Source organism: Ruditapes philippinarum, unplaced genomic scaffold, assembly GCF_026571515.1.
Source record: "Ruditapes philippinarum isolate M1 unplaced genomic scaffold, ASM2657151v2 ctg4490_1_1_1_1, whole genome shotgun sequence".
NCBI lineage: Eukaryota > Metazoa > Mollusca > Bivalvia > Venerida > Veneridae > Ruditapes > Ruditapes philippinarum.
In genome coordinates, this window is record NW_026857414.1 from 21,158 (window position 1) to 36,158 (window position 15,001).

General features: G+C 31.0%; 1 protein-coding gene across 1 annotated transcript in view; it reads left to right on the top strand.

Moving 5' to 3' along the window:
* Positions 1-15,001, top strand: part of LOC132749651 (uncharacterized) — a 35,245-nt gene extending 20,244 nt beyond the window's left edge. The window contains exons 13-28 of the mRNA XM_060739498.1: positions 1,383-1,496; positions 1,836-1,957; positions 2,214-2,399; positions 2,813-2,924; positions 3,353-3,439; positions 4,979-5,130; positions 5,597-5,755; positions 6,211-6,322; positions 6,908-7,045; positions 8,128-8,279; positions 8,912-9,007; positions 9,335-9,468; positions 10,095-10,255; positions 10,654-10,848; positions 11,881-11,898; positions 12,172-15,001. Coding sequence (XP_060595481.1) covers positions 1,383-1,496; positions 1,836-1,957; positions 2,214-2,399; positions 2,813-2,924; positions 3,353-3,439; positions 4,979-5,130; positions 5,597-5,755; positions 6,211-6,322; positions 6,908-7,045; positions 8,128-8,279; positions 8,912-9,007; positions 9,335-9,468; positions 10,095-10,255; positions 10,654-10,848; positions 11,881-11,898; positions 12,172-12,359 — 2,126 coding nt within the window. The 3' untranslated portion in view covers positions 12,360-15,001. The remainder of the gene's footprint in view (positions 1-1,382; positions 1,497-1,835; positions 1,958-2,213; positions 2,400-2,812; positions 2,925-3,352; positions 3,440-4,978; positions 5,131-5,596; positions 5,756-6,210; positions 6,323-6,907; positions 7,046-8,127; positions 8,280-8,911; positions 9,008-9,334; positions 9,469-10,094; positions 10,256-10,653; positions 10,849-11,880; positions 11,899-12,171) is intronic.

The window sequence follows — 15,001 nt, forward strand, 5'->3', positions numbered from 1 at the left end:
GCCTGCGGTTGGGTTCTAAGGATATTGCCCCGAATTGTGTAAAACGCATTTCGCCCAACCAAACAGCGGCACCAAGATTTTATTGAAACATTGGTATTGATATATGGAAGGTTGTATTTTCTTTTATAACTTTTTTTATTTAATATTTCGTTTTTATTTTTAGAGGAGTACTGAACAGCCCCGATTCTATTCAGCATTCTATACATATAATGTTTCTTTGGAAAAAAACAACAGAATTTGATATCGTAAAGTGATTCTGAGTTGGAATTTCTGCCTCTTTTCAAACAGTCTACAAAATTTACTAACTTGGCCCAGTCCGCGATTGATTTCTACCTCATGCACTTAACAAAGTGAAACCTGGTATACGCACCGTCTGAAATAGGTATTCTGTACCAATTACAGTATGATAGAAGCTAACCATAAAGAGCAACCTTTGGTCCTGTCCTGGTTGGTGTCCTACTTGGCTCTGGCAAGTGGTCCTGTGTTGTGGGATGAGTTCAGAAAATGTCACCCTTCCTTATTAATCTTGTTTTTCAGATCTTTTTGGCACCGATGTTGCTTAAAATCGTTCATTTATTATAAAATAGAAAAAATATCCATAAAGAAGTTTACAAAGATAAAAAATCAAAGCACAGAAGGCGCTGAATTTGTTTATGTATCAGAATGTTAGAAAGGTGAAGGTTGTGAGATTATAAACCAATTTGTTTTTGTATAGTGCCACCAATGCTTTCCAGCGTTTTAATTGTAGTAAATTGGCTATAAGACTTATTGCAACACTGATATTCAATTCAATGTTTATTTGACTTATATAATAAACGATTTGAAAAAAAACAACAAACAACGAGTTGCCTTAATTGGGATTTGAACTCCAGACTTCTCGCTTCCTAAGCGAGCGCGCAAACCCATCGGCCACGGTGAAGTTATATGTTAACGGACTGAAGAAAACCATATTATTCTAAATTAGGGTTTGTAGCCCTTATTATTTCGACGCTAACTGTTGTTTAACACAGATGTAAATAATCATGGAGATTACTATAAACATGTATATCTATAAAGAATAAAACAATATTAGAAATCTTCAACAATTCGGGAACTTTTTTGCTTTGACAATTAATGCGTCTGTCATTTGACCATCTTTACGCAGTGATCTCCTCTGAATTTTAATGTTCATATAAAGGGAAGTAACCGCTTCAAAAAAGCGGACTTCTTTCGGCATTTGCAATTAACAGCATCAGGGTCTTAAATTTCGCTACCATTATTTGTTTGGTCTGACGACCAAAACAAATTAAAAACACTCACAATTTCTGAAACCTATGTAAATATTTGATGATGTAATATTTCATGAAAAATATGGACATAATAAACTCTTTGTTATGTAACAGGTGACGAGAAGGTGGTTTACACTATAAAAGTCAGTACAACAAATGAATTGAAATCTATAGAATACACTTTAAATGTGTGGGTCTTTTGTAGGAATCCGATTGCGGAAATATCAGGTAATAACAAAATATGTTGTCGTTCTAAATTTATGCGATTGCTTATGCATATTTAAAATGTGTTATATTGTTTTAAATAGAATTGCAATAGGAGTTGATAATTTATGTATTTATAATTTAAAAAACAAACATGTGCAAGCAATCGATGATTGTATGTTCTACCATTGTTTGTCTTTGTTTATTATTGTTATATTTCATATGTAGTTTGTTTCTAAACCTATACTCAAAGGTATATGCCTTCAAATGTTATTTTTATAATAGTAACTAGTTTACTATTTTTCTTTCGAAAACAACGGGTTTGACTATTATTAGAAACGTTGAAATATTTAAACATTTTAGGAAATGACCTCAGAAATGTTGACGTCAGGAGTGACGACGTAACACTTTACGGTTATTCGTCCAGAGATCCCGATGGCGGGACGCTTACTTACGAATGGACGTGTTCTACGCTGGAGAATCCGGTAATAAGTGTTCCATTGTTTGATGTACATGTAAAGATAATTTAGTATTTGACTGATGTTTCAACCAATAAAATGTGTGAGGAAAACTATTTGCATTCTTCATTCTTGTAAACCATCGCACATCTTGGACAACCATTTTTCTTTACATTCCACATAACTCATTACACAAAAGGCAGATAATTCAGTTAAAATCGCATGCGATAAAAGCTTACAAATTCATCAAAATAACATATTGATAACGTTACCATTTTGACAGCAATGTATTAATGGTGTTACAAAATCCGAAACCACCACTGCCTCGTCAATTACAATATCGCCATCCAAAATGAAGGCCGGCAAGAAATACGCAATATTCCTGACAGTAAGGGTGAAAAAGACAGGCAAATTTTATAATCACACAGACAGAGTTGTATTTGCAGTCCAAGCTGGAAACAGGCCTGTGGTATGTTTAACACTTGTGAAGTATTTAACGCTTGAAAGTCGTTGAAGGATACATTGAAAATGTTTCAAACTAGTATTAATTCAGCATATTCGTAGATGCATGATTCCGTCCGAGACCTTAGGTACTGGCCGTCTTCAGCTCTTCAGGAAAACAATTGTGAGATATAGTATTGAGTAATATCTGCAGATTTGTTTTTTCTTCTTCTGCAAGACTGTATGTATGGAGCATCTTTGTGGTTGACCTTTTAACTTTTGCCATTAATAGTTTTTACTTCTAAAAAAAGCATCAGGGAATATGTTATTAACGAATTTCCTTATATTTGATGCTATTAGCGTTTTGTGTTGACTTAAAGAACGAATCTTACAAAAGGTAATTCAATATGTACAATATGGTTTTATTTTAATGTAACATAGATACGATGGGTAACAATGAGAACAAAATTCCGACATGACGTCCCAATAATGATGCGAGCATACGTAGGTCATGACGTCGAAGTAAAATGGAAATTCCGAGATGATCTTAGTCGTAAATATGCTTTACATAATTATCTATTTTTATTAAATTAAATTTATAGTACTGTGTAGTATAACAAATTAAACCTTTAAACGTCGGTTTATTTGGTGCAAAAATAGTGTAAAAATGCTTGAATAGGCGATACAGCTACAGCTACTAGTATTATTGCTAATGAAAAAAACAACAACAAAAATGAATTCAAATATAAAATAAAAGTATTACAAGCGTTTCAGCTGTTTAATGTATATTTTCTCGAAAACGAACACAGACTTATAATCTGGGCGAATTGTGGTTGGTGTGTATTCATGAGGCGTCTTATCAACGAGCCCATGAGGCGTCTTATCGGCGAGCCCATGAGGCGTCTAAGTATCTACTAGCCGATAGTTACGATTGTAACTTTATGTGGTTGTGTTAGAAAGTTTCTGATTATTTTACTTCAGTGTACGAGTATATAGACAGTAAAAATAGATCAATAGGAAAATCAAGGATGACAGACGACGGTTTTGCATGGTATAGAATACAAGAAGGTACGTGTGTATTTATAATACATAATAGTTAAACAAGTTTAACTGCTGAGTTATAATTTAATTATTTAATTTTACCCATGAAATATGGTGCTATGTCAGTCAAATATATTTCATATTTTTTAAAAATAAATATGAAATATATATGAAAGTGGGCGGAGTCAAAAACTCATATTTACTTTAAGGGACTTCTTTCGTCGTTTTGTTTGAAAAAATGTGATAAATACAAAACAACTTTTTCTTAAATTTTGTTTTGAAAACTATCTAGAATGATAGAAAATGGTCTAACTAAGAAAATTAATCCGAATGCCAATATCTTTAATTCAGTAATTAACGCTGTACAGACGTTTAAAAAGTTGTTTACGTGACGTCACAATGTAGCGCCAAACAGCGCGTGCTTACGCATAAACTACTGCGCGCTGTACAATTGTAGTTTGGTAGTAAGCAAGAGAATTCGTTACAATTTTCTTTGATAATGAAATTAAATAAAAAGGTTATTTTTTCGTTTTTCGTGAAATATAGTATATATTTTCACTCAACATGATCAAATGCCACATATTTTCACTCGCCGTACCGGCTCGTGAAAATATGTGGCATTTTATCATGTTTCGTGAAAATATATAACATATTTCACGCAAACGAAAAAATATCCTCTTATTATTTAGTGTTTTTAGCCTTTCTTCAATTTTAGTATATTCATGCCTTATGAGCATAACTCCTCTACATCTTGGCTGAAACATGCTCCATTCCGTCGAATACATAGAATACATATACAAACATATCATAAAATTAATTATATAATTCACGGACTATAAGAAATTCTTCATAATGGTTTCCTTTTATACTTTCATGATTATTTATTTTTTAACACTAATTACGCACATGTGCATAATTTTAATTGGGTTTGTTGTTAAAATAATTAATGACATTAAGACGCTATAGTTTCTTCTAAGATAGAAAAGAGATATAATCTTTATAAGTCATTAGAAAAAAACCCAAAAAACAAATCACTACATTCAATCTACATAATTATATTACACAATCTCAGACCTGACAAAACATGAAACAAAACATGTTTGCATATATTTACAATATCAAAATGTAGCTTAATATACACTTGAACAAATGAACTTAACAAACCGCATAAAATTATTTTTTCGATGTTGTTCACAAATTTGAAAATCTTCTGAAAGATCTACCATATGTACCAAATTGATAAAGATAACGTAAAGAAAAACTTTTCTTCATAATTTTTGTTATGTTTTACGCCCGTATTTATTGTAAATATTACTGTTTTAAATAAACGTTACTTTCGTCAACAATGATTAATCATTCTCAGCCATAAGGAGAATCGTATGGCACTTGCCAGAATTTCAATAAAATATGGCAAGATTCAATACTGTTGACAGTTCCTTCCGCAACAAAGCTGAAATTAACCCCGATTCTATTACAAATGTTCAGTATAGAAAGTATTAATGGCAATACAATGTGGTTATTTTTATTAAGTGATATAATTTTTGACTTTTTTCTACTTCAATTCAGGTGTTCTAAAGCCAGGTAAGCAGTACAAACTACATATTAATGTGACCAAGACAGATTCGGGATTGTCTTCCACCGACGAACGTGACATTTACGTGTATGCACTTCTCCGAGGGTGTTCCGTTGAAACAAATGCAATAACAGAATTTGAGGAAGTTAGTACATTATAATCACCACACGTCTCATCCGCAAGTTTTCCAGATTTATAGCAAAGAATTATACTTGTAATGTTTGATGAAAGATAGTATTTTATCCAAAAACTGCATTTTATTCACGACAAAAGAACCTAATACAAATCTGATTGAGTTTGATTGGAAAAATAGAGGACTATAGACACACCAGATCCGTCCTTGGAGCCAATCAAACGAACTTTATTACATTTATATTGTTAGTATTAAAAACTACCGAAAAGAATAATATGTACTGTAGCCTAATGCATTTTGCTTATAAAGAAGCGTGCTAATTGCTTGAAATAATAAAACACCTGACAAAGTTACGTGTTAAGATTTAGAATTTTATTATCCAAATTTTTCTTTGAAAGGGCAAAAACATGTATCAAGTCATTATAATAAACATACGAAAGCAATTAAGAAACATTTATATGTTTTCCTGTACTTTCAGGCCACCATTTTGCTAAGAAATTGCGCGGAAGACAAGGATGTTGAATGGAAGTCCATTATGTGTACGGAGGGTGACAGAGAACTACATATTTCAAAGGAACATACTTTCATTGTCCCTAGATTTAAATCAGATGTAAACAAAGTCATCCTGAAATGCAAGGTAAATTAAGTACCTGTCTTACAATAACATAGATGTGATTGCATTGTGAAAGCTTACAATTGTTTATGTACACGAGGAGCGAAGAACTAAAGTCTACAAATAAAAATTGTGTTCTGTAATATACGGATACTTAAAGGATGATTTAACGGCTGAGAAGAAGAAATTAACATACATTGCAAAAAAGATAGACTGTAGTGTAAAACTGATTATAAGATAATGTGAGTTAAGCAACATCTGCAGCACCGTAAGTAAAAGTTAATAAAGTGATCGGCAGCTATTTCAAAGCAAGCTAACCATTCCCTCGCAGCCATTTTACGCGTGCATAAAACTTCGCTTGTTCTTATATGTATGATTTGAGTATCCACACAAAGTCAATCATGATTTATATAAACAGAATTTGCTACAAGTTTAATGTTCTATTTTCATGAAATGGTTTATGTACTTCATTTTTATAGATAATGGATAATTTAGGAAATAGCATGATTGCTGAACCTAAAGAAGTAGTTGTGAGAAAAACCGCAGAAGAAACTACAATGGACAAGATGATTGAAGGTCTAAAACAAAACGGTAAGTTCTCGTACTTGAAACATTCAGATATCAGGATACATGTAAGTGAAAACTTAATATAAGATAAAGACAGAAATCAAATTGCAAACTATATTATACAGTATAAGCCAGTTGAGGGAAATTCAGATTGACAATAACATTTGCAAACTACATAAGTACCTAACTAACTTACATTCTTACTGGACGTTTTCGTCTACTTACACCAGAACTAAAACTGCATCCACAACAGTTGAACTAAATGATATTAAAAATAAATTAATTACTATTTCTAATTACATTAAATTTGAAAATCAAATATCCTATTATACTCGTATTTCTCTTTTTTGACGTGCTATATTAAATACATTATATTCTTACTCATTTATAATCATCATCTATCAATTCACTTATTTGAGTTTTATATCTTACCTGATTGTTTTTTTTCCAGAGACAACTTTTTATGCGGTACAAACATGTATTTGTCAAAGAACTACAAAATGAAAAAAAAAACTTGGTCTTAAATGACGTAATCTAAATCACACTGATATGGTATTCATTTTGTTTAATAAAATGAACACTTATACCATTTTTTTCAATATTTTACAGGTGATAAAGTTAAAGCTTTGGCTTTGATATCAGAGATGGCGGATGAAGATGAATATAGAGGAGACGAATCACTGAATACTAAAGCTGTTGAACTTATTAAAGAAATCATCGATGGTAGCCCGTCTGACGATGATATAAGTATGTAACATACATGCAATCATATTTTACGTACTTCGAATCATCAATTCCATTAATTATTACTTTAAGAGTTGCAGATTGAATACTTGACCTGTTGCTAGGGGGCATTAGGGTTGTTACTCTTTGCGTTATCTTTGTTATCTCTCATGAACAAACTCAATCTTCTCTTTCCAAACATAGTTTTTAAATTTCATTTGTTCCCAATGGAACTTCTTTTACGAAAAAATGTTCTCTCCTTTACACTTGTTTTGTGAATATGTTTACTTCTTCGCCTCCTTTGCAATAGTTGGGTTTACTTGAAAAAGGAACAAACCTCTCGTTACAGGTATCAAAGTGTTAATTGTTTACAATGTAAGAGCATGTGTAAGCTTCATAGTGAAATAAACTTTAAAAGGAAAACGTTGTATAATGCCTTGTAATTTTATACTATTACAAGGCATGGTATTCTTGAACTACAATTAAATTTGCTACATCACATGTGCTCGTGGTTTTAATTGAAATAAATTTGAAATATTTTACTTTTTGTTTGTTTTTGTTACTGCATTTATCCATGCAGTTATTTCATCAGCTGTTTTTATAAATTATATTATAGAAGTGGCGACACATTGGCATCAACCACCTTTGCCTTCACAACTCACAACGTTTTTTTTCTGCTTAGTAAACTTATATTTATACAAGCAGGTCTGCTGTTTGAAATAGAGAAACCCGAGTCCCTAGAAAAAGCCCAACACGTAAAAGTTGAAAAATGTTGCAGGTTCGGTTTGATTGAGCATGTTCATGGACGGTACTGGAAAGTGCAAGTTACCGTCCATGAACCTGGCACCGTCTTAAGCAGAAATCAACATTTAAACACGAAAATGGTTAAATTATGAATTTTGAAACATCCTCATATGTTCATACGGCGGTTATGATGTGACACAGAAAGCTTGGACACTATCCTGTGTTTTCCAGTACCGTCCACGAACAGACTCAATCTAACCAAGCATGCGACACTTTCAGTTTTGTCGTTTCGAACGTTCTTAAAGAATTCCTATGTTTTCTTTTTTTCTTTTGTCATCAAGATGATTTGCGAATATTTTCAGATTTCTCATTGAAAAGCTATGGCAAATTAAATGTTGACAAATTGAAGGCAGACGACAAAAAACTACTGGCAGATGACCTGGTATCAATGTTAGATAAACTTTGTCATGCAGACCAAACTGATGCAACCACATTTGATGCTGAACAGACAAAGGTAAATCTTATTTTTTAAAGAAAACATTTTTTTTTCATATATATGTCCAAGGATGTTCAGAAAATCACATTTTATTACACTCATTTCACATTTCATATATCTGGCAAGTCAAAATTATTGTTATAGTATGTATATACTAGTAATACAACTCTGCTGAAAGGTATGCTGTTATATATAAGCTTTTGGTTCCAATAGAGCCAGCAGGTCAAATTAAAAACTTCAATAAAGAAGTCACGTGAAATCAAAAAAGTTGGTTACTCTTCTTCACACAATACGACCAGTTTTAGTACGATAACAGCATTAATATTAATCCTAGTAAGCATTTCTATATCTTTGCATAATTGTTTCCTCACATGTCATCATAAAAGTTTTATCTATAATAGCCAGTAATCGACTTTCAATTTTACCAAGGTTTAAACATTATATTTACATCTACATTGAATGTAGATTTGTTAAGCGTATCATGCTTTTTATATGAAAACATTCGCATTGACGCTCAGTCATGTCTACGTCCCCGCGAGGGGTTTAACATTAATGTAACATTGATTGCCTTCTTATTTTGATTCTTCTATTTGATAGAGTTTGTCTTATCATTACATATATTTCTTTTTCATGATGATATTTAATTGCAGCACATTCTGCGGAATATTAAGCGGCTCATGGCAAGTAATCCCAAGACGCTAGGCAAATTGTATAGGCAAGCCGAGGAGAAATTTGCTTGTGTTAAGGTATAGTTCAACTTGAAATACGTTTATAAAAATATTCGCACAATATATCTCCAAATATAAGCCTCCCTGAAATCAGAGAGCATTTATTTGATAGAAATACTGCTGACTCTATAAATGATGCGATGAGTGGATTGAAATATCCTATAACTTGCCACAACTGGCCATAACACCAATTCGAAAATATATGTCGGCTAAAGATTCAAATATTGCGTTTCAATATTGAAATACATATTGTCATTCTTTACACATCAACACATATTTGTACCTATAATAAGATACATGTGTACTCTGCAGCATTACAGTGTAGAAACTCTAATATCGTTGCAGTTTAAACGAATGAGAAACGAAGATTCTGAAATTATCAGAGACGAAGATGGGACGAAGCATGCATATCTTGTTACTGTGCTCGAAGACATTCCTGAAGAACTTGGTTTTGAATTTCCGGAAGAGCTGAAGGAAAGGTAAATCATTTTAAAGATATAGAGGCTGTGTAGCGGTTTAAAAGGGATCAAAACTTCATCTTTGTGTGGTTACATTTGTCTGGTTTGTTAGTGTATAGGATTCGTGATTGTGTAAAATAGAAGAGATAGAACCCCTAAACAACGTCTAGACAAAACAGAAAATATTGCAGGCCGGTATGATTGAGCCTGTCCATGTAAACGTGCAGTATTATACATTTTTTATAACATGATTGCTGTCAATATATGAAGAAATCTCATATTTGTCTCTAAAAAAGGGAAGTTTTCTGCATTATAAATTCCTTATAAATATGCATAACTGGTAATATGATCGTGTAAAAACGGTTTTTGCAATATAATCCTCGCCTTTCGGCTCGCGTTATATTTTCAAACAACCATTTATATAAGGCCATTTAACCTTGCAAAAATCTTATAACTGAAAATGTATATGTGAACATATGTAACACAAACAGTCATTAACAGATTTAAGTTAAACAACTTTCTTTCTTACTTTTTTAGGTTGATTTAAATTTCATTTGTTTCTTAAGTAACTTAGTATTAATTATTCTAACCGATTTTCTTAAGTAACTTAGCCATTGCTCTGTTCTCGTATACTTGGCGTGTTATAGATATAGGGACCAATGGAATTGTAAAGAGGCAGAATCTTGCTTTGGTGTTGGGGTCATAATGGAGGAGTATCCATCCGAGCCACCGGACCTTCTTCGATATAAAAGAGCAGACGATGGTTGCAGGAAACATGTAATCTTAAAGTTGTATAACCCTTCAACAGGTAAATTGATGATCATGTTTTACTTATATTCTATATTCAAATTAATTGAATGAACATGTCATGGTTGAATATAAACTTTAGTTACTTACATTAAGTATTAAGCGTTCTAGTCTGTAAGTTTATGCTTGAAAATCTGTGACCACATTAATGATGAATAGAATTGACTTAAATAAAGGCTTCGTGGCGCAATGACAGTTGTTGTAGTTAATTCTAGTCTATTTTCTTTACATTTCAACCCATACATACTTAATTTGGACATTTTTCATTGATCATTTACGTTTACGCTTCACAATGACATATGTAAAATTCTTCGTTCTGTATTTTTGCTAAAATAGTTTTGTAATATAATGTTTCCTGTCTATAATTTTATAAAATATATATTTCTATTGTTAATGCAGGCGAGGGTATCGACATTAACAATTTAGAAGGAACAATAAATATGAATCTAGGATCAAAGTGTAAGAGAGGAAAGTGTTGGTACCGGGATGAACTACTACAACGATACAGCCAAGATGGTGTTACAACGATTGTACGGGACAATGGGGACATTATATGTCAGTCAAATCATCTTACAGCTTTTACAGCTGAAAGTGGTAATTTGTTGATATATTAATATATTTTAATATCCTAAGAATTTTCTCCTCCAAACTCGTACAATTTAAACTGAATATTAACTCGACTGATTTAAGATATTACATGATAAAAATATTATACAATAGTTTTCAAGGAATAACCTCTGATATACAATGTATAAGCACGTTAAATAGTATATACAACTCTCTGAAATAATATTTTTGTTTATGTCACATTTAACAATGTTTAAGATACATTCAAAATACCTTAATCTAACTAAATTTTCCTGAAAATTGAAGCAACGTAAGTAATTTATTTCAAGATATTTAAGATTTAAATACAATCACTTTCTGATCGTTTTATATACAAAACTCCTGTTATCCTTTTTGCATTATTTTTATTCCGTTATATTATCTACGATTTATTTGTAAACTGTAGTAATTTGAATGTTTGATGAATTCGGAACGATTGACAACTACTATTACGTTACACCTCTTTAAGTAACATCAATAGTTCAAAATAGGGTGTTGAAATGATCCCTTATTATAAAGAATGATATAGTTATCATCAAATTTACACAAGGTTGACAAATTTGTTGATTATGAAAGTAAGTGGAAAATTTCTGCTTTGCAGAAGTATATATTATACTGAGTTGCCTTTGGATGAAGGTTTTATTGATTTATACTTTGGAAATGGTGTCTGAAATTGAATAAAAATAATGAAAGTATAATTGTATCAAGATATTTTATAGTCACTGCCAGACGTGTCAGAAGATTTAAAACATAAATTTAAATGTAAATTTGCTAAAAAAAAACCGTGATACACACACCTTTTCTTATAGTACATTCCAATAAATAAAACATTTCATAGAGGAAATAGCATTTGTTTTTAGTTTTCTTATCAAAATATAAGAGCAGTTGAACAATTTAACTACTTTTGGAAACTCCGTGATCTGTAAACTGGAAAACTCTAAAGACAAATTATTAATTTTTGGAATGAACTAGTCACTAAAATTGAATTCGATATTTAATTTGATTTTTTTTCTTCTTCAGAGCCTGAGCCGTTTAAAGGTTTGTACACTTAACATGTTTCTCATGTAAATTGAAAAAAAAAATGCTTAAAATATGATGATTATAAAATTCAAATTAGAAAACAACTTTACATGGAAACAACTGTTAAGAAGTGATAACATATACGCGCATTCACTTCTTATTATAATAACAAGTTTTGTTATTTCAACAATATTTGATCCATTGTTGTTGAAATTATACAAGAATAAGTTTAATTGAATATACGCGATCATAATCGAATCTAATTCTTATCATTTTTCGTTATAATTGTAGGATTAAATCTTCCCTATGTGATATCGTTATGTGTAGGAGGAATACTACTCTTGGTATCTCTAGTGATTCTCGTGAAGCTGTGGCTGGTAACAAAACATCGAGCCAATGCCGTTGAAGATGAAAAAGAGTTTGCACTGGATGATGTACCAATGTATAAAGACAACTCTCCTTCATTCAAAAAGCGCTAATAACTTTGAAACTATTTTGTTATTTAGATGCGTTTTTTTTCCTGAGTGATCATCTGTTATTATTTTAAGGACTATTCTCTTAATATAACATGTAACAACCAAGTGCTCGTTCAAAGGAGCAAAGAACACATTATCACTTAAATGGTTCTCCTACGTGTACAAAAGTAACAGTTGGCATAACAACGACCGGTTGCTATAGAAACATAACATAATTCATATGGTTGTCGTTTGTTCTGTGATACTCAAAAACCTGCAAACTAGCTTTCATTTAAATATTTTTTAACGGAACTTAGAACTTGGAACGGAGCTTAGACAATACTTGCTCATATGCTTCTTATACAAAATTATATAGTGTGCTCAGATGATTTTCCTTTACATTATAATGAAGTTAACTGTTTCTAAAATGTATAATATACCTCGAGTTGAAAATAAAATAAACAATAAAAATGTAATTAATGCAGCGAGAATTCCATGTCTAACAAATTTGATGAAGACAGGGTAAACTTAAGATATTTATAAACATGCCATCAATTCGTAACAATTTGAAATATAGAAAATCGTACTATGTGATTTTTTTAAAAGTATCCAAAAGGTATAATTTTACATAATTTATAATATATTTGATGATATATGTTTAATGTTATTTATTAACAATTTACACAATGAAATTTGAATACAAGCAAAACATTCGGTATGTGTGGAGAAATAGAAGAAACGTTTATTATAATTATTTTTCAATGTTTAAAACATGTTAGATGTTGTGTTGATTTTATATTGTTTTATAGTGTATGCGTCAATAGAACATTTCATTTATGTTAGTCAAAACGATGACAACTACTAAAGTTGTCTAATATGAAAGTGTTTTCATTGATAATTTATTTTTATACTTCTAATTGTTATCATTAAAAGTTTCCCGTCATTTCATGTTAATACAATCATAATTGCCATATTCTATTTTTGTGTGTAAACTTTTTTACAATTATCTGCATTATTAATAATAAAGCAATACCTTAGGATTGACAACACGACAGAATTAAAATTATACCGGTAATCTTTCAGGCATAGATTGTTGACATGTTGTAGTGAAGCATGCCTCTTCCTTAAATACATGTATATAACAAACCAAAAGTTTCGAAAATGATGGGTTTTATTTGTATTTGTTTTCAAAATTTTGTGTTGTTAATGCATTGGAGTATTTATAGTTCGGATGAAAACAATAACGTGTTTATGTAAAAAAATACTAATCCGGTTTTGTATTGGGAGAGGAGCATCGATATTTAGTCTAACAGATTTAACATTTATATTTAACCAATATTTTTGTGATTTTGTTTTCATTGTAAATATTTGAGTCTGAATTTAAGAATGTGAAATATCTATATATTCCACAATAGAAATAGGCATACGTATATATTAAGTTCCTTTTCTTGTGTTATCCAAGGTATGATGTCTTTGATATGGTTTCATTTCTTATACATGTTATTTTTGCTTTTCTTCAATTATCATGTATTGGATATGTTTTACCATGTTATTACATAATAATGAAATAAATATATCTGTGCATTAAAAACAGTAGATCAATAAAACATTTAAATGGTTCTTCCACTTTGATTTGGACTCGCCAATGTTTGTAATAAAACACGATTGATTTTATTTCAAACTTTATAACTGTTATGTTGAAACCTAAGTTTTGAAACACAAATACATTTTCTTTGTAGAAATTCTAATAAAATAACATATTTTTTTATGAAACCATCTGTTATGTTAGTACAGGTATGTTTCATTTTTGAACATGAAATATGTGTGAATTATAATTGCACCTCTTTACAGTTAAAGTAAAGCAATAACAATAATTTCATCTGGCAGCGAAAGTAGTTTAAACCTGTTATTAATAGTGTTTCCATTGTTGTAAATATATAATAATTTGTTCAAACACATGTTAACAAAAGTTCTTTAATTTGTAAAACAGTAAATGAACTAATATAGATGTACTTAACAATGTTATATGACCTAGCGGGTACAGTTGTTTAATACACCGATGCAAACTTTATAAGTTAAAATCCTCCGAGAAACATTGTCTTTTACATTAGTTATTTATTCCGCTAAGGAGCTAAACAATATTCCTTTGAAACAAAGCAGTTCACAATTTTCATTAAGAAATAACATACTGACCATAGCTTTCGCAGAAGAGGTAGGTCCATCGCGGTGGAAAGTGCGTTACGTCAAGTTAAACCCTCAAAATATTCATAAATGGTATCGGGCCCATTACACTGCGTTGCAATCGAATCCACCGCCGTCTGCGTTGAAATCAATTTTTTGTCATTTATTTTATAAACAGGCAATAATAATTTCCCAAATTTTCAAATTATGATTATTTTGTGAAAGTATCATTCATACGATGTGATGTCGTTGTATTATGGGTCGTTTTGCACGCATTTGTACGTGTTTTAACCAAAATTAGGCAAAAGTGGCGTACCCTCGTCAAACTGTGCAGAAGTGTTTGCATAAACGGCAATGAATTGCACCGTAAAGATGAATCATTTAAAATAAAAAAATATATATTAGAATTGTTTTAAGCAGGAAAGGGATGTTGTATAATTTCGTTATGTTTTATTTTTGCTTTCATTAAAGTATTTTGAAGATGT